Here is a 20,294-nt window from a genome sequence, read left to right as displayed (position 1 = left end):
AATTTGGTCTCTTCAATTTAAAAAAAAATCGACTAACGTACGTTGCTTCTTGTCCTTCCTCTCCTCGTTATATTTCCCATCGTCCTCGACATACACCTACGACGCGACGTCTTTTTCATTCGAGTCATGCCGGAATTTTCAAGGACGCGCTGCTCGCCGCGATGACTAATCTCATCAACGAACAACTCCGATATCGATTCAATTGATACGATATGATGAAGTTTTTCATTATTTCTTTCTTCGTTTTATTTTGTCCTCTCTCTCTCTTTCTCTAGAAACGATGAACGTCCTATATTATTTCTTAGAACGATGCTTTGAAAATTTTTTTCTCGATCATCATACAACACGATCGATTATTCTTGTCGGTAAGGTAGGAATCCTTTTTAACATACAGATCGTCCTTCAATACTTTTCATTCTCGATCTAAAGATCGAACATATATATGTTTTTTCCATTTATTTACTTTCACTGCAAACTCATATGATTAATGGACGTAATTGTGATGAAATTTATTTAACAAGTACGCAAATAACACACGATATCGAACACTTATTTATGAGCTTTTTCGTTAACGTCAAAGGCGAATGATCTCGGTATGACTTGGAAGAATCAACTGAATAGGAGAACGGGTTATCTTTCCCTGATGATAAAAAATCGATAGCATCTCAAAATCGTGTATGTATATGTCCACGGCGATATGTGTAATATATATATATATATATATATATATATATATATATATATATATATATATATAGATAATCGTATACAAATATGATTCATTTTGAAGTAATCGTGTGAATAATTTCTTCAAGTAGAACATCGTGAAATCTTGTATGAAAACGGACAATTAAATTTATAACAAGCACCCAATCTAACGTCTTTATTCGTTGAATTATACATTTACGAGTATTATGTGTACGTGTGTCTGTCTATGTGTGTGTATTTATACGTTTATGCATTATAGAATACTGCTCTCTTTATTGAATACGTTTTGATTATAGACAAATATAATGCAAAATTTATCGTAATAACACCTCTAACGTTCCTGCTCTCTCAATATACGTTTATTGAATTGTTTCATTTGATTCATTTTATAATGTAAATTTTATCTTAGAATAATAGCACCTTTACTTCGGAAGATAGAAAAACAAATAAACGACGTTACTCGATGCCGAAATTTCATTTGACAGATATAATATAATATTTCTCTTTAAAATACAAAATATTTCAATGTTATTCTCTATATTGTATCGACAATACAATAGCAACTCGTGGACTTAAAAAAGAACGAAAAGAAAGAAAAAAGAAAAGCTATATTACTATTATTGTAAAATCTGGCCATATTCGCTTTACGATTGTTCTAATAATAAATTTATAAGATGATTAAGTCACTATGATCGTAAATGTAAATTGAAGAGATTTGTAAACATTGCGTCTAAGTCTTAAAACGATACTAATTTGCGAAAACAAAGTGTGTATTTCGTGCATAATGCCTTAAGTTTATGTTAATCAAGTGAAGATTTGAATGTAATTGAAATATAACTTAGGAAAACATCTGTTGAATATTTGTAGCTATCTCTGGTGGTAATTCGGTGTAGACAGAATTCCAATCATTCGGGAAATCTCGTTGGGCAGATCGTACAAATTCCATTACAAGGCTTTTTGCTTCTGTTTTAAGAAAAAATAACGATAATGATTAATAACAAGTAATAGTATTAGAGTTATGTGAATTCCATTTATCAATATATATATATATATATATATGCATGACTATTATATAATAATATTAATAAATTATTATTTATTAATATAATAAGTTATTAAAATGTACCATCGTCGGTAGTCTTTCCTTCTTGGAGCACGCTGATTGCAACTTGAAGTAACGGACGCATGTGAGGTTGTAATATGTTATGACCGGCCTGATATAAGGTTAAAATACTTCTAAAGACAGCCTTATTTTCTTGAAAATCTTCTTTCAATGGTAATTGACTGACGAACACCGGAAAAACTTGGTCCAATGGCAAAATTCCATAATTCACAATAATCAATCGTGCTATTGCACCTACAACGTTATCTCGAGCACCTACGTGCGACTCTTTAGCAATAGCGCTTGATAACACTTGTAAAATGTCAGGATAGTGGCTATGATATTGATAATGAAGGAATATTATATATATATATATATATATAACTGTATTATTATATATTATATAACTGTATGTTTATATATAATATATAAACATACAGATATATAATGGCACAATATAGTTAAAATGTAAAGAACGAAGTTTATTAAAATTTATTAAAAGGATACGAATAAACAGCATCTTTACCATGGAAGGCAAGTTCACCGATTCCAAATATTGCATTATTACGAACATCAGCATTAGAGTCATTAGTAAACTTCAAGAATGTAGGAAGAAGTTGCGGTACAAAGGCAGTTACAGCATGTTCAAGTCCAGAAAAACATTCGGAAATCATACCAACTGCAAAAGATCTTTGCGCATCGGATTTATTTTTTTTCTATAGAAAAAGAGAAATTAAATTGTATTAAAAATTAATAAAAAATTATAACAAAACATGCAGCAGAGACTCACCGATCTTTCTATAAGCATTGGTAAGACTACTTGAAAGTAAAGAGCAAAGTCTTCAGAAGAAATGGCTTTTCCAAGATTCGAAAGTACATCACCTGCACATTCGACTAACAGTTCGTCTTGTTCTGCCTCGATCTCTACGCCCTCTCCTTCTTCTTGATCTTGACATTTAGTTTTACCTTTAAAAATAAAAATCATAAGAATGACATCGCATTATAATTCTAAAGGCAACATTACAAGACATTACATTTATAAAATTCACTATACCTGACATAATATCCGTTATGCAATTCATAATAGCATATTTATGACCTTCACCAATAACAACATCAGATTTTATTTCTTTAAGCAGCTCCGAATATGCATCCAATCCACACATGGCTACTGTTCTCTCATCGTCTAATCTTATCAATTCTGATAATTTTGGAACAAAAACTGACAGAGCCTTAAATAGCGACTGTCTGCCTTCATTAGAATTAATCTTGGAGAAGTTAATACAAAATTGCAATAAAGCCTCTATAGCTGCCTTTCGAATATCTTCTTGAGGATAATTAATTAATTTAAAGACCTCTTCGAATGATTTCTCAAGATATGGCAAAAATGCTTCCCTATAGCAAAAGAAATTTCAAAATCTCTTGAAATGTCACGTTTTTCAAAATTTATCAAATATAATATATAATATATTTAAATTATTAAATAGATATAAGAATTAAGCAAGTTTACAAAGCAATTTATCAATATAAAGTATCAAAATCTTACTCCGTATATTGTGCAATCTCTTTGAGTGCCACGATTGCCTCTTCTTTTTCTTCAATATAAGCATTTTCTACACTATAACCTGCCACATCGTCGTCATCCCCATCTTCTTCATTGTCCGTGTTTTCTATATCTTCTTCATCATCATTCTCATCGCTAAGATCCTCATATATCGGAAAAGCAGTTGTTTCATCTTCTTTAAAGTGAGGCTGCGAAAAGCATACGATACTTGACGATAGATTTAAACATTGATGCATACATCAAAATATACTTACCACTATACCTTCAGAACTTTGTATACTGTTTATTGCATATTCGACAATTTGAGGCAATGCCATAGCTATTTCTTTCTTCATAACTGTGCTAATCGAAGCAAATAAACCGTAAATGGATTTTCGCAAATCTGGGTCTTCGGTTTCCTTCAATAATTTCAATCCAAATTCAAGAGATCTAGTAGCGAGAGGTGCAAAATGCTCATCCCCTATCGTTCTAGCAATTACTCCAAGAGTATCTGTAATTTAAATAATACGTGCTACATATTATATTATAATATCTGCAATAATTTAATATCATACATCATAAAGCTTTACGTAATATGACTTTTAAACCAACCAACAGCTTGAATTTGAAGACACATAGTTTCGTTTGTTTGTTTTTCCGTAAGGTAACCATTAAGAATAGAAATAATTTTTTCAAAATAAGGCAACATGTGTTCCTTACTAGCATAGGCTGCTGAGCCAATGGCACTAAGTGATAATTCTTTTACGTGAACCGAAGTTTCTGCACTTAAAATTTCAAAAAGTCTTTCCATCAAAGTAGGTAAATATGGTAACAAACTTTCATTTAAATTTTCACAGAACATTTCAAGAGCGTAAAACATTCGATCGATCGACGGCGGTTCTTTTTTCTCTTGTCTGATAAGGGCACATACTTGACCAAAATATTCGAACAATACAGGTAATAGTTCAGATGAATACTGGGATATATCTGGTTGTAAATGTTCGGAAAATTGTCCGAGAGCAAAAAGAGCAGCATTTCGTACGACAGGTGCAGGATCGGTTATTCCTTGACAAATGCAACGTAAAAAAGATTCTAAATACTTGGTACGAATATGCTCGGAACAACCTTCAGCAAGTACCGCCATAACTAAATGTGATGATTTTTTTGCATAAATATCAGAGCCTTGAAGACTTGGTTCAATGTGTTTCAACTATAAGAGAAGAAAAATAGTAACATTTTTATTTGTAATCTTTATACTTGTATTAAGATTTTGTATTAAATAATTGCATATCCATACCAAATGTGGAATTAATTTTTCAGGAGGCAAATGCAATGCTAATGTATCTAATGTTTGAGTTGCACAAGTAATAGGCGTATTATCTTCATTTTCTCCGCTGAAGTAGACTTCCTCGTTATCATCATCAGGACGAGATGACATAAGTGTAAACAATGTATCTATAAATAAATGTATTAGTCTATGATATAAAAGGAAAAAGTTGGATATATATATATGGATCCGTTCCTACCAATAATTGGTTCGACCAATTTGTGTTTAACAAGGGCCTTTTTTTTAGTTCTTGCAAGCCAGCCAATAAAGCTGATTGCTTTAACTCGAAGAGGGTCCGATGAAGATTTGTTACTGGCAATAACGAGGCACATATTAATAAGTGGCTTTACATGTGGTGCTATTACGCTAATTTCATTTTCACATAACTCATCTAATAATTCAAAACATGTCGTAGCTTTATCTTCGTCAACTGCTGCTAAAGCTTGTATCGTTGCCATTACCTGTGGCATCATACGTTGATAGGCATTTATCATCTAAAAGCACAATTAATTATCATCTATGGTTACAGATTCGAATGTCTATGTAATAATAATAATAATATATAAAATAATATATAAATCTATTTCGTACGTACATTCTGATTACCTTCAACCAAAGGAATTAAATTTTGTAATGTTTGTATGACATAGTATGCAATAGGATTTCCTAAATCTTGAAGATTACTTAGCGTTTGAGAAAGAAGAATGACAACTGATTCTGCATAAACGAAATATGCACTTGGTGCTATCTCTGTCATAGTTGCCAATGTATACATACCTAACTATAATTAAATGTCTTTTATCAATAAAACAAGTTTATTAAACACCAAGTTCATTAAACACCAAGAAAATGATAATTACCTCTTTGTCAAATGAATTCTCACTTGTAACTAATTGCTGTACAAACCGCAAAACTTCTGGCCAATCGTTATTAGGTAGTTCATGTTTAACTATAATACCTATCAATTGAACTATAGCATTTTTTACGAATTTTTCTGGTTCATTACATAGTGCCTAAGTAAAAGAATAATCGAGAATTGAACAAATATTCTATTAACTTGATTAAATATAGAATATAATTTTTAATTAAAAATAACGGTATATACTTACTGGTAGGATCATTCCTTTGAAATCAGTACGTATATTCTCTGGTAATTCTGTCCAATGTTTTCCTTTGTTATAACGCTTTCGAAGTAAAACTGCTGCATATTGCCTGATCTAAAGATATTTGTTGTATATAATATTTGTCAACTCCAATGAATATGCTAATATACTTAAGATAAACAAAAATACAATATTACATACTTGTGGGTTTGCAGAAGATACAACGAGTTGGCATAAAGCAGGCGTACTTTCAGGTTTCTTGAATGCTTTTCGAAGTTCTGCAGTGCCCTATATATAAGAAATTTAAGGTACATGAAATAGATACTTTATGTTACCAGTATTCCTTAGGATGACTTATAGGTTATATAACCTTTTCCGAGTACAATTACTTTTCAATTTCAGGAAATACTTTACAAGAATACTTACATAGATACTTATTAAGATATATAATTTATAGTTACTAGAGAGAAAAGGTTAAGTACATTCAATTTTTTTTCTGATGAAATCATACAACTTTTACTTTGCAAAACTTTTTTTATATAAGAAGAAAAATGTATTTTAAAACAAATAATTAATATCAATATATGATAAATCTTAGAAAATTACCATACTTAGAAATTAACACGTGTTTTTACAGTGTTTTTAGATATATTAAAATTAATTGACATCTTGTCAATTGATATATTCATACCTCTTGTATAGTAGCATTATCGGCTACGAGAAGCTTCAATAGTATTTGCTCCATTAGCAAATATCAACGTAACAGTAAAAAGATTCTTTTGACAAAAATTAGTAATGAAAAGCACGGATTTATCGCTACCGCTAAAACGATTCGTTAATAATGTCCGCACGGCGCTCTTCGTGCACATGCGCAATGCGGACCAATCATGTCCAAGGAGAGTACTTACCTTTAATATAATTTCCAGTTGATATCGATGTAATTTTTATCGAAGGAGTATGTGTTGCATTCGCATATGTACATGTATCATACAAGGAACTTAAATAAAAGGACTTTCATTACTTTTTTTTATTTTTCTAACTAACTTTTATAACAAGTCGATGAACTTAAAATTACTTTTTCTTTAAAACTGCGTGCCTGTATAATGTAAATCACATGAAGGATGTAATTTGATTTCGTCTAAGAGTACCACATCATCGAGATCAGTTTATTATTTTAGAACGATCTCTCTCTCTCTCTCTCTTTCTCATCAACTAATCTCCTCACATCTCTTTCTCTCTCTCTCTCTCTCTCTCTCTCTCTCTTTCTATTCCTCTCTTTCTCTCTGTTTTTTCCCTCTTCTTCTTCTTCAACCATACATCGTCCTCTCTCACGTATGCCGCTGCGAAAACACCTTGAAATAATGCAGTCATCTAACAGACTCTTTGGAAGTCAGCTATTTTAAAAATTCACCCAACGGAACTTCCTAGAAATATATCGACGTTATCGGTTCTGCTTTTCATACTTTTCTCGAAATTGCGTTTTCGTGGAAGATGAAAAAGAAAGCCCAAGAAATAAAAGTTCACGTCTCGCATTTTTGTTTCTTTGGAAATCGACGAGCAAAAATCCGATCTGATCCGATCCGACCAACCTCCTATTCTGTCCTCTCCTATTCTATCCGATCTGAAAGAAGCCCACTTAAAGACAGTGATGTAGCTGTCGTCGGGCTCATTGAGTGACTTCTCTTGCACCTCGTGCACATAACGCGTCGTATGGTCGGTCGTGCATTTCTAACGACGGCTTACAAGGAAGGAGTTGCATTAAATCGAATATCGTCGTACGAAAAAAAAAAAGAAATCTCTGCTAGCTCTCTTGTTCACTGATCGAAGGATACATAAGTAGGATGTATTATTAAACTTTTAGTTCGTATCCGATACTATTTTTTATTTTCAGAAACTCAATGTTTCTTTTTTTTTTTCTTTTTTTTTTTAGGAATCCTACTCTCTGTTTTGAAAAAATTCTTTTTGACCTTTTTACCTTAGTATATCATCAATACTATTGACGTGACGTTTTTAATTTTTTAGCAACGTGAAATTACATGAGCCGATTAATCGATGCGTAACTTTTTTTTACTTAAAATATATTTTCTTCATAATTACATTTAACGTCGTTACATAATTAAAATTTTTATGACGTTGAATAACAAATAATGCACAATGTAGATCTATAATTTTATCAATTTTTTTTTATTTTTAGTTTTTGTTTTTATGCAATTAATCGACTTGACGAACGAAAGGCTCCTCATATATAACAAAGAAATTAAGATTAAAATATCTCCGAGATATTAATTTTAAGAATGGTATTTTTCTTAATCTTTAACTTACTGTAATTAAATATTAGTTTGTTCTCCTTTCGATACATATATACTATTTTGTTTTTCTTCAAATAATATCGATCTTTTATATGCATGGGTTGAAAATTTTACATTGATAACTGTTAACCGATCACAAGTATTTCACATGCATCAACTTATACAATTATTAAAATACAAAATTGTGTAAGTCGTCATTATAATTTAATTTATCATATTAGATAATTTTTATTTAATCTTGATATTATCTATCCTTTTAATTTTCTATTAATTTGATTGTCATTTTATTACCATTAAATATTTTAGAACGACGCATCACAATTTTTTCTTGATGAGGAAGCAACTTTCAAATTATTAGAAAAAAGTGAGAGTGCATATCTTAACTATAATTAGATAAAATAATATATACAAGAATAAAAGGAAATCTCAATGGATTGGAAGTGTATAATTCTCGAAAGAAAAGTGCAGTGAAACTAGATATCTATCTACGTATATTAATTGTAAGACTATCATATTAGTAATAACTATTGACAAACATATATCTATAAGATATGTATCAAGTTTTATGTAAATAAAATATATATATATATTTATATAAAGTTATTGTAAAAACAGCCGTTGGATACGAGTTAGTTTTGATTGATCTTAGTGTAACAAATTTTCCGAATGAAAAATTTAAAGGGGAAATACGATTATATCACTCGTCTCTTTGTGCCTAGCTGATCACGAAGAAAAATCTCATCTCGAAATTAATGTCGGTTGCGAATCTGTTTCGTGTAAGCCGACACCATATATGTTCTCTTCATCATACACATTGCGAACGTTCTCTAATTTATAGTATAAGCAATCGTTCCACTTAGTTTCCTAACTCGATTCGATGAAAAGAGTGATCGGTGGACGATCTCTTTTCTTTCGCATCTAACGGGCCACGTACTCACCTTTTTTCAATAATTTCGAGGTCATTACGTATTAATTAAATGTAAAAAAAAATGAATCCTTTGAGATAGTCATAGGATAAAATTCGTTTGATTAATTTTTATAGAAAAGAATTATCGACGATAATTCTTCATTAAAATCAGTCTTCTACCTTTACATATAGAAAATCATTTTAAGTAATTTTTATCTTTATTAAAGCTAATAAAATAAAATTATTTTGATATTTCAGTAACGAATGCGATATAGCACATTACCGAAATTTAATATGTACCACTGTATTGCAAATTAATAATCTTTTCTATACCATCTATACCTAATCTGTTTATTATATTATATTTAAATTCTAATTGTCAGTTATTAAGCAATTAATATAATTGTTTCTTTATTGATATACGTGTATATATATATATATATATATATATATATATATATATATATATATATATATATATATGTTCATTTATTGACGGTAATAAATATTTATTCCATAGATAATCCTATCTACATACCTACATACTTACATTGTATTATCCGGATTTCCACTCATAAGCTGAAAAGAACAATGAGAGAATCAAACTAACCGCTAACACGATAATGTTTCTTTTTCTTTTTTTTTTTGCTTTTTATCGGTTACAGGATGACCAATCCGATTAATCTAACTTGGTGTTCCTCTCGGTCGCGATAATGAAATTAAGATCAGATGTCAACGTTATTTTTGGACGGTGACGATATCGATTATCAAGCTGCGTTTCTGCGAAACAAAAAGGGCCGCACGCTCACGTGATTCGTAAGAACGTGCATTTCGGAAGGCAAAAAGGGTGTTTGAACACATGGTAACGCGATATTCGAAAGGGAGTCCATATTACTTGAATAGGTAGCAAACTCCTGATTTTTTATTTTGGAAAAGACCCGACGATATATACCATCCTCATTTTTATGACTAGGTTGGACGAGACAAACCGTTCCGATGAAGACTGCCAGCAACATGTTGCTATCGCTTACGTTCCCATTATCTTTAGTGTGTGAGCTGTTATATGGTTCTCTACTTCAAGTATTTTCTTCTTCTTCCTTTTTTCTCTTTCCTTCTTTTCCTCTTTCTTTTTAAAAATATTCAATGAAAAAGTTAGCGCGTGGGAACATGAAATGTGTAAAGAAGATTTATGTAATAAAGAAAATATAGTAGAATAGGCACGATCGAACTATCTTTTTTTTTTTTTGATAAAACAAGAGAAAACTTAAATTTATTTAAGAGGACTGTATGACTTTTCGATCGTTCTAAATATGGGAAAATATTTTTAGCTACAAGCTTATTTAAAAGCTCAGGGAAAAAATTATATATATATATATATATATATATATATATATATAATATAATCGAAAGAAATGAATCAATGTATATACTACAAAAGAGATAAGATATTCATTATATGTTGTATATAGAAGGCCAGTTCTACTAGATTATAACATACCTACCCATAAACGTAATTTATATTAGCTATCATATCACTTAGGCACTTTAGCTATTCACGTGACTTGATTTTCAGCAAATTAGATTATTCGAGATAACAGATATATTTAATAGTTATTATTGAAAGAAATTATGTTATCTAATAAAATTAGAGAGAAAGAGAGGGAGAGAGAGAGATTATATGTTATCTATTAATTATATAACATTTCAAATATCTCGAATTTTATCTGAGGACCCAATATGAGGATTGTAATAAAACGAGAGAAAAAAAAGAAAAGAAACATTTAATTAAGAAATCCAATTTATCTAATTAAAATGAAAATTATTAACTAGCAATCGTGCTAATGAATCACAAATATATTTTGTATCTGCAATATTCGATTGATCTTTAATTTCAACATGACATTAATTTCGTATAATCAATGTTTTGTGTCATCAATAATAAAAAAAAAAAAAGAAAGAAAACAATAGAAAAGAAAAAAAATATAGAGAGTCACCATGGTTTTTCAGATGAAACGTTCGTCTTGACTTCACGTATTGTCTTACGCGGAATCGCATTATCCATTTTTCCTATCCAATGTCTTGCCGCGTAATTAACTCCCAATCTCTGTCGAGTTCTTATCGTTGCCACAAAACCAACGAGTCCTGACGTCGTTCTCTCGGATATTCACACTCGATCACCACGTTCGAAGGGGGCGAATAAGTAAGTACGTCATCCGCGCTTATAGAATTTACTGGGATACCGGCTGACGTCATATGATCAATAAACGAACAATACTCCAGTTTGTTTTTGTTATTTTCTTTTTTCCCTTTTTTCTTTTTTTTCATTTTCTTCCCCCCCCCCTTTTTTTCTTTCTTCTTTCCTCCATTCCCCTTGTTTTTTTTTTTCAATGAATGAGATATTTAAATTCTACAGATTTCGCTCGACAACGTTTATCCTTAAATTAACAACGGTATTTAATGATAAATCATAAATACATATACATATTATAATACCTCTAGGCGGACAATCGTCAAAGTCAAATTGAAGAAGTATGTCATCGTGTTGAGACGATCATGATCGTCGTCGTCGTTCGTCGTTATCATCATCAATATCATCATCATTATCGTTATCATCGTTATCAACGAGCTAAGATAATTTTCTTTAGATGATTTTGGACGTAAAGTTTTTCTCCCTTTCTTTTGTTTTTTCCTTTTTGTTTTGCCTTTTCCTTTCTCAAAAGTCTAACTTTGTCACTTTTTCACATATTGTACTTTATCTGATCGTAATACATCGTCGATGTCGGCGTCGTCGGCGTCGTCGTTGGCGTCGTCGTCGTCGGCGGCGGTGGCGGCGGCGGCGGAGGCGGTGTGTTGGCGTGATGGAGGCTCGAAGAAACGGCTACGTTTGGCACATTCGATATGCTCAGACTACCGATGTTACTTAAGTTCAAAGAACTCAAAGAACTCAATGAACTCAAGCTCACAGTACCCGTTGGATGACCGAAGTACGAGGGCTTTCTATCGATTATGCTACCTCCAGAACTATTTGAACTTGAATTCGAGCATTGCATTTTTAACCCTGTAACAGACATGAAAAACGATTTTTTGAAGATATTAAAATCAAATTGTATTATCGATTCATTGGGAATAGATAATTGCTAAAAAGATTCACCTAGATATTAAGTTATAAACTTTTATTTTTATGCATGAATTATTCTCAAAAAAATACCACTTTTTAACATGACTTTTTTGCTTAACATTTCAATGATTCTAATCATTCTAATAACGAAATATTATTTCATGTTCTTTTTTCTTTTTAATTTGTACTGAACGTCCTACGAATTTTTATCATTCGATAAGTATACATGTAAACAATAAATCTGATAATGCATTGTTACAGGAAAAAAATTCGATATATTTTTCGTAGTTTGAGACCATACATGACGCTACGAAGATGCGAGGAAGAACAAATCCAAGGAAAAGAAGAAAAAGTTCTCTCCAACGATAGAAATCGGTCGGTTCTTGTATAGGTACGATAAATCCCGGCAGCTCTCAAGTAGTCTCAAGCCTCAAGTGACCACTTCACTCGTGTCTCGAGCTCGCTTCTTCGTTCTCTCGTTCTTTTTCGCTCGATTTTGCCCTCCTTTTATTTCTTCGTTTAAAAAACAAAAAAAAAAACAAAGCAAAAAAAGAAAAACAAAATACACGCAAATTCTGGAAGAAACGAGACTGATATACCTATCGTAGAGCTCGAACGTTAATATAATATGTGAAAAGACGAGATATTTACTTAAGTCATTTTTCCTGATTACACGATAAAATTCGTATATTTAATAAGTATTTTTCAAACCTTTTTTAATAACAACTCGCAACGACAAATATCATAATTCATATAACTATCGTATAATATCGTTTTCCACAAATAAATTTGTTTATATAGCTTCACTATATATATTCTTTTTTTTTGATTTATTGTGTCTGTATCTGTTCTTCGTAAACTATTAAAAAAAAAAAAAGAAGAAGAAGAAAATATATAAATAAAAAAAACATTACAATACCTCATTAGATAATACTGATAGACAATTAAAATTTTTATTTTAATAACTGTACACGTTCCAATTGTCTTCGCGAGAAGACATTCATTATCATAAATCGTTTATCTAAATTATTAACATTATCTATATAACAATGCATAATAATGATTAACATTATCTATTTTACATATATCTCTTAAATAAATGCAAAACAATTCGGATTGCATAAAAAATCTTAGAAAACAATCGGAGCCGAGTATCGAACACTTTGAAAGGGTTAAGGACGATACACGTCTTATCTTCGAGTTTCTATAGCAGAAGATACCATCAGAAGAGTAGCATCAACTCTAGCATAAGCTTCAAAACGGCGTCGTGTGTGGTCTTTCGATGGCACGGTGAAAATCACTCTTTCTTTCTCCCTCTCTCTATTTCTCTCTCTCTCTCCATCTCTCTCTCTCTCTCTCTCTCTCTCTCTCTCTCTCTCTATCTATCTATCTATCTCTCTTTCTCTCTCTCTCTTTCACTCTCACTCTTATTCACTCACTCTCACTCTCATTCACTCTCTTTCTCTCTTTAACTCTCCGCGAAGAAGGCTGCTCGAGTCTCTCTGGCCGTGGACCAACGTGCTCGTCGCCAATTTTTTTTTACGTACGCGTCGAAGGCGATCGAGAAACAGTGCTGTTGTAAAAGACGGATACAGTAGCCTGTTTCTGCTCGAATACCGGCACGGTATTCGTGGTAACACAACGAGAATAATGTCGAGAGTAGAGAGAGACTGAGAGAGAGAGAGAGAGAGAGAGAGAGAGAGAGAAAGAGAGAGAAGATGCGGCCAGAAATATACCAAGACCGGGGAAGAAGTTGAAGAATAAGAAGAAGAAGAGGAAGAACGGGGGGTGAGGGAAAAGTAAGGGGAAGAGGAAGAGAAAAGAAAAGGAAAAAGAAAAAAAATTAAAAGAAGAAGAAGAAAAAGAAAAAAGAAAAAACAAAAGAAAACATCCCTGGCTGCAGATTGATCTCGTTTACACTTCGGTGACTGACGGAAATGAGATGGGAGGATATAGCTTTAGGGTGAAGTAGGGATAAGGTGGAAGGGTGGTAAATGCGTGGGTGGCGAGTTTACACACTGTCGACGATTTACAGGATATCAAGATAGAGGAGGAATAGATTGCACTTATCACATAAGCAAGAGGGACAGAGATAGAGATAGAAAGAGGAAGAGAGAGAGAGAGAGAGAGAGAGAAATGATGAATCTGAATGAGAACAATACATCCACCGATCCTTATGTTCATAAGTATGACGCAAAAGATTGTATAATCGGACGATTACGCTCACCCTTTGTTTGTTTCGATCCTACCGATCTGAAGTATCATTAAATTTTAACTCCCTACTCTCTCGACCTTACTCTTTGACGAGTTAAAAAGCCGTTTACACGAATACTGCCTTCGGCTACTACTTCGTTTCTCGTAAGTGGAACGTATATTAGAGTAACGTCTTGTTTATCGCGCTTTGTAAATGTTTACAAGCGTGGCCACGATTTGAGGCTCTCTCTCTCTCTCTCTCTCTCTTTCTCTCTCTCTTTCTCTTGCTCTTACATACAAGCAGCACGCGACTCTACTAATTGCACGTGGCAAAAAGTTTACGCGTCTTACGGATTCGTAGTGGTGGAAATTCATGAGATTTTCCTTTCTTTTTTTTTTGTTTTGGCTTATCGTTTTATATTATGCATTAAAACGACGAGTGGATATCAATTTTTGTTTTTTATTTATCGTATTTTAATCGCCAAACGAAAACAATTATTATTAATATGGTAAGTTATCTTCAAATTTAAGTACATGAAGCGTTCGTGATATAAAATCTATTTTGATTACTTATATATATATATATATATATATATATATATATATATATATATATACATATATTTGTAAAAAAGATGTGTATATATGTATACGATATTTTTTTACAAATTTGTAATAAATTTTAAATTATATTAGTAATTTATTAGTGATAATATTAGTAAATTATATTAATAATTTAAATTGCTTATTTTATATAATACATTTTCACAAATTTGTAATAAATTTTAAATTACGACATACGCTAAGAAATAGATTTTTCATTTAAATGTTATATTATTGAATATATGAATATTGTTGAACAATGTCAGAAGTTTGAACTGTCAGAAGTATTTTTTTTTCCCCTGAAGGGACACAAGAAATTGATATTTCCACGGGGTGTCATAGAAGGAAGCAAATGCGAGGTGGAGGGCGTGTCGCGAGTTCCGACGTTACACGTGTTAGCTTACAAGCGAAGAATTACTATCTTACGAGTTACGGGCTGCATCTGGGTGTGTGACGGCAAAGCGTCATCTCGTCTAATAGGTCCTGTCAACTCTTACGATTCTGTGACGCTTTTCACCAAATGTCAATCTCTGATTCCCTCCTTCCTTTCACTTTCATTTTTAATCCTTTCCGGAGAATCGGCAAATGATTGGTATCTATGAGTGCGTCATGAATTAGTCGATGAGAAAGATAATTGTCGAATAATTAATTAATCAATCGAAATTTCGATACAACGTGCAATACGTAAGAATAGCGAGCTTAAAAATTTCGAATGAATATCGTTTCGGTATATTATTCGAATATGGCTTTGAACAATTCCTTCTATAAAGGATTTAACAACAATCGTAATTTAAGACAAATTTTTGTATTTCGTTTTTTTACTTAGACATCTAATATACTTTTTTACTTTTTATTTTTTAATCTAATCTATTTTTTTGGTTCTTTGATCAATGGCACATCGCATTATAATTGTTTTTAGATATTCTCTGAATATTCAAATAATTATATAGATAATCTATAATTGATAAGTGGTTCGTTTCTTTTCATGTATATTTGAAAAATATAACAAACCTAACCGATGGCCAATCCTTACAAAGAATCATTCGATTCGATAAAATACGAATCACACGAGAAGTGCCAGGAGGACAACGTGTTAATCCTTCCAATGTACATTATAAATTTTCAAATTAACCTCATTTATTTTCTCTTATTTATTCATTAATAATTTTTCTTTTTTCAAAATAGTTTCTAATTTATCGTCCAATCTTCCTTCCAATGTATATTATAAATTTTCAAATTAACCTCATTTATTTTCTCTTATTTATTCATTAATAATTTTTCTTTTTTCAAAATAGTTTCTAATTTATCGTCCAATCTTCTAGTTTCCTTTTCTTCTCCGTTTTTCTTTCTTTTTTGATTAACTTTCTACTTTAAATCGTGCCCTTTATTTTTTCAACATAGTCGAATAAATTGTAAAAGATTAAAGGGAAGGTAAGGATGTCTCGAAGGGAAGATAGACATGCTCGAGCAGACTCGATGGCTCGTGAATCCCAGAATGGTCCGAGGTAGGTAGGTATGCGTTAAAAGACGCGTTCTTGAGTCTCGTATTACGGATTCTGGCGCCGGGCGCGGCCATGAGCTCGTAAACTGTCTCCGGTCTTCCAGATGGCCCCAAAACGACAACACGATCGCCACGAGCTAATGTTTTCCTCGCGATTTACAATAATTCAAAAGAAGTTTGAACATGTACTTGTTCGCAACCAGCGACCGACGATACTATCTAAAAGTATCTCAATTAGGATTCGAGAATTAATCGTTTGTGTTTTATGCAAGATCAATAACGTTTTATTCACATTTCATGTTGAATCACAAAATGCTTCATGCAATCAAATGATATTACAATTGATGCCAAGCTTGATCCTATCGATGTCTATTAATGTTATTGTGTCGATTGATATTCCTCAACAAAATTTTTTTCAACATCATGCCGGATTCAAACGGATAGACCGTGTCGATGTAAGAAAACGAAGAAAGTCGGGATCATTCATTGAATTTCTTCAAATTAGAAATGTATAAAGAGAAGTGATTATTTTTTTCATCGACGTTGTTAACGTTTTATTGTTTTATTTCAACTCATAGATTTATTTCGTCCCAAAAATTGTCAAGATATTCGATATATTAATAAGTAAATAAGTAGATAAATTATGTGGAGTATTGCCTTATTATGAATGATTTTATTTTACTAATTCGCTAAATCGTATCGAGGAACGAGCGTTGATTTTTTATCAATATTATGGCAGGTCACTTTGCATTTCATCGAGTTGCAGTTAAAAAGAAATAAAATTTCTATCGAATAATACAAGTGAAATTCGAATTACAGATTAAAAGAAAACCAAAAGTAAGTGAAAAGCTCGAATTAATATCGTTAAAAAATTTGTTATTTTGTTTTCCATCTTTTTCTTAGAAACATAAATCAGAAAATATATCAGATGAAATCTAATCGTATTGTGTTTATTTTATAACGTTCGTATTCTCGCTTTGAGACAAGCTATTTGAAAAATTATGGGAATTTAAAAATGGCGGGAAAATTGAAACTCACCGTGATCGGTGACAGGTGTCTGACAAGCGCTGTGCGGCGAAGCTACGTTTCCAGCAGGACTACCGTTCCCGTTTTGATCATGGACAGTCTGCATGGCGAGATTGACGTTGACGTTAGTCGTGGCTGCAACGCCTGCATTGTTGACACCAATAGCACCGTAACCCACGTAATAGTCTTGTCCGGTAGTAGGCTGAGCGTTCACGGTGGGATTACCCGCACACTTGTAGATCATCATACCCTCGTTGTCCTTGTATATCGTTTCCTGATGATGTTGCGGATGATGATCTTTCAGCTGAAATCCGTCTATGGGTCTGTAAGCGGCAACGGAACTCAGTTGATCCTGATTCCTTCCAACGCCATAACCGGGCTCGCTCTTAAACGTAACCAATTCGCCGTTACGATAAACTGACGAAGGTTCGCCGGTTTTATAAGTGACCTCGGTTGTCTTATAAGTGACTTCGGCTATAGGAGGTGTCTTATAACTCGGCTCAGGATAGGTCCAATCCGCGGAAACTGCTGCCGCAGGTCCATACATAGCGTACTCCTGATAATTCTGATATTGATTTTGATAACCATTCGCGTATTCCATGCCACCGGACGCCGTTAGATTATCGTAACCAGCCTGAACCCCTACAGGTCCGCTAGCAGAGAAATACTGTGGGTATTGGGGTTTAAGAGCTTGACACTTGCGACGGAAACCTCGTGGCCGACGACGAAAGCTACCCTCCTCGAACATATACTCAGTCGAGGGATCTATCGTCCAATAATGACCCTTTCCGGGTCTACCAAGACCCTTTGGTAATTTAATGAAACACTCGTTCAAGCTTAAATTATGACGAACGGAATTCTTCCAGCCTTGATAAGCGCCACGAAAGAATGGAAAACGTTGTTGAAGGAAGGAATAAATTTCTGAGAGGGTCAGTCTCTTTCCTGGGCTCGATTGTATCGCCATCACTATAAGGGCTATGTAGGAATATGGTGGTTTCTCTTGACGACGTGCACCTGGCTTACGTGCCACCTCCGTACTCGAAGGATTGCACATAAGTTGATCCATATTTTGATTTTGCGATAAATTCCCGTGTAATCCCAAACTAGTACGCGTACCAACCAACGTAGAACTCGATTGTCCGACGGACTGCGACGTTTCTTGTCCATGTACATGAACGTTACCATCGGACTCGTTCTTCATCGTCGTATGTTGTCTCCGACTGATCTCCGACAGAGATCCTCCTCGCGGCAACGACGTCACTATCATGCTCTGATCCATCGAAACTTCTCTATTCTCACGATCTCACGCACTCGCGTCGGACATTTTCTCCGCTGGGCGGATCTCGTCCAACTAATTTAACCAAGTACTTTTCTTTTCTTTTTACTATTTTCTTTTCTTTTCTTTATTTCTTTTTTTTTTTTTTTTTTTAATTTTCTCTTCCCTTTCCTCCTACGTAACTGATTTAATATCTCTATCTCAGGCTTGCGCGATAATAAAACAAAACATAATAATGAATTTCGTTCGATGATTCACACTATCGCAAAAAAAAGAACTATCTCACTTCGATTCGAATTTTTATTCGATTTATTTTTTTTTCTCTCCTTCTCTCTCTCTCTCTCTCTCTCTTTCAATATTGTTCTACTCAGCGCACAATTGGAAGATTTGTTTTTGTTGTATATATTTACATATACAAAAAAGTTTATTCTTCAATCAACGGCGACGATAACGATAAGAATAGTATTTCCTTATTGATAGACGAAGAAACGCGACGAGGAAGTCGAACGCGGTTGTGTTTTCGAACGACTGGACTTTCGGCGCTCTCGAGATCTATCGATGCGGAGTCGATCTTGACGTCTCTCTCTCTTTCGTCTTCTTTCCTATTTCTTGGAGGCGTGAATGAGAGGTGGAGGCGCGCGGCAATTCTTCGAAACTATTGGCCGAACTGAGCGCGCTCTCGTCCAATCAAAATTCAACGTTCATCGTCCGTGTCACGCCTGACGACGACCTGCCTTTACGATAGTCATCGATGAACTTTTTCTCCCTTTGTGTGTCTTTCTCTCTCTTTTTTTTTGTTTCTATATTTTTTTTATTTTTCCTTCCTTTTCTCTCCCTCTCTCTCTCTCTCTCTCAATCTTTCTCTTTCCGCGTTTTATTTTTCTATTATTTTTAATAACTATTATTCCTTTATTCTATTTTGTTGTCCTTTTTCTTTTTAATTGTCTTTTTTATTTTATCATTAATCTATCTTAGTTCTTTTCTTTCTTCTTCTCTGTATTTTGTTCTCTTACCTTCTTACTTTCTTTCTATCCCTTTCTGTCTATTTCTTTCTCTCTCTCTCTTTCTCTTTTTTTTTCTTAATCTTTTTTACACTTTTTTTTTCTTCATTTTTCATCTACAACGATCTTTGACGACCTGTATTTCTACGGAGTTATCTTTCAAGAAATCAAAAACGACATGTATGTATTTTCTGTTTCCTTCTTCTTGAAACCATTTTTGAAATTCATAACTTACTAATACAAATTTTGAACAAATTATTTTCTATGAGGTATATATATATACATATATACGTGTATAGGTATATATGCAATCCAATTTATACGATGGAATAAATCAATAACAATTAATCACTTTATTAGAGATGAATAAAATTTTGTTGAAAATTTGATAAAATTAAAGATCATCAAGATTAATTTCTATAAGTGAAAAATAAATGGCAATAAATTTTTAATCACATTCATAATAGGTATCATAGGACAAATTAAAAAGATGTGTAACAGTTGGTCGGTTCGTTAACCAACCGGATGTTTGGCCCCGCCCATTTCTTGAACCGCCCATTTTATTTATGCTCTCGGA

The 20,294-nt window shown here is 32.8% G+C and overlaps 2 protein-coding genes across 2 annotated transcripts; both read right to left on the bottom strand.

Moving 5' to 3' along the window:
• Positions 1 to 857: 857 nt before the first annotated feature.
• Positions 858 to 6,635, bottom strand: LOC118447967 (importin-4). Its single transcript, XM_035880569.2, has 15 exons — positions 6,475 to 6,635; positions 5,985 to 6,071; positions 5,790 to 5,897; positions 5,541 to 5,693; positions 5,276 to 5,461; positions 4,880 to 5,174; positions 4,651 to 4,808; positions 3,966 to 4,563; positions 3,629 to 3,864; positions 3,357 to 3,562; positions 2,865 to 3,205; positions 2,601 to 2,776; positions 2,318 to 2,526; positions 1,835 to 2,145; positions 858 to 1,671 (listed from the first exon to the last, which is right to left on the bottom strand). The coding sequence occupies exons 1-15, from the start codon at positions 6,526 to 6,528 to the stop codon at positions 1,547 to 1,549; spliced, it is 3,243 nt and encodes a 1,080-aa protein (XP_035736462.2). The 5' UTR covers positions 6,529 to 6,635; the 3' UTR covers positions 858 to 1,546.
• Positions 6,636 to 10,870: 4,235 nt separating this feature from the next.
• Positions 10,871 to 19,267, bottom strand: LOC118447927 (uncharacterized). The gene is made up of 2 exons (XM_035880475.2): positions 17,453 to 19,267; positions 10,871 to 12,057 (listed from the first exon to the last, which is right to left on the bottom strand). Exons 1-2 carry the CDS (start codon positions 18,717 to 18,719, stop codon positions 11,738 to 11,740), a joined length of 1,587 nt encoding a protein of 528 aa, XP_035736368.1. The 5' UTR covers positions 18,720 to 19,267; the 3' UTR covers positions 10,871 to 11,737.
• Between the last annotated feature and the right edge of the window lie 1,027 nt (positions 19,268 to 20,294).

The sequence above is a fragment of the Vespa mandarinia genome, chromosome 22 (genome assembly GCF_050613455.1).
Source record: "Vespa mandarinia isolate Hongniang chromosome 22, ASM5061345v1, whole genome shotgun sequence".
NCBI classification, from domain to species: Eukaryota; Metazoa; Arthropoda; class Insecta; order Hymenoptera; family Vespidae; genus Vespa; species Vespa mandarinia.
The sequence above is the reverse complement of the archived record's forward strand: the minus strand, read 5'-3'. Positions and strand labels throughout refer to the sequence as shown.

Bases quoted from the DNA above. Each gene is read 5' to 3' on its own strand.
- LOC118447967 (XM_035880569.2), bottom strand. From the start codon at position 6,528: ATGGAGCAAATACTATTGAAGCTTCTCGTAGCCGATAATGCTACTATA. The intron at 5,462-5,540 runs GTAATTATCATT...ATTTAATTATAG, and splicing joins AGAATTCATTTGACAAAGAG to TTAGGTATGTATACATTGGC. The intron at 4,564-4,650 runs GTATGGATATGC...CTTCTCTTATAG, and splicing joins AAAAATTAATTCCACATTTG to TTGAAACACATTGAACCAAG.
- LOC118447927 (XM_035880475.2), bottom strand. From the start codon at position 18,719: ATGGATCAGAGCATGATAGTGACGTCGTTGCCGCGAGGAGGATCTCTG. The intron at 12,058-17,452 runs GTGAGTTTCAAT...TGTCTGTTACAG, and splicing joins GACACCTGTCACCGATCACG to GGTTAAAAATGCAATGCTCG.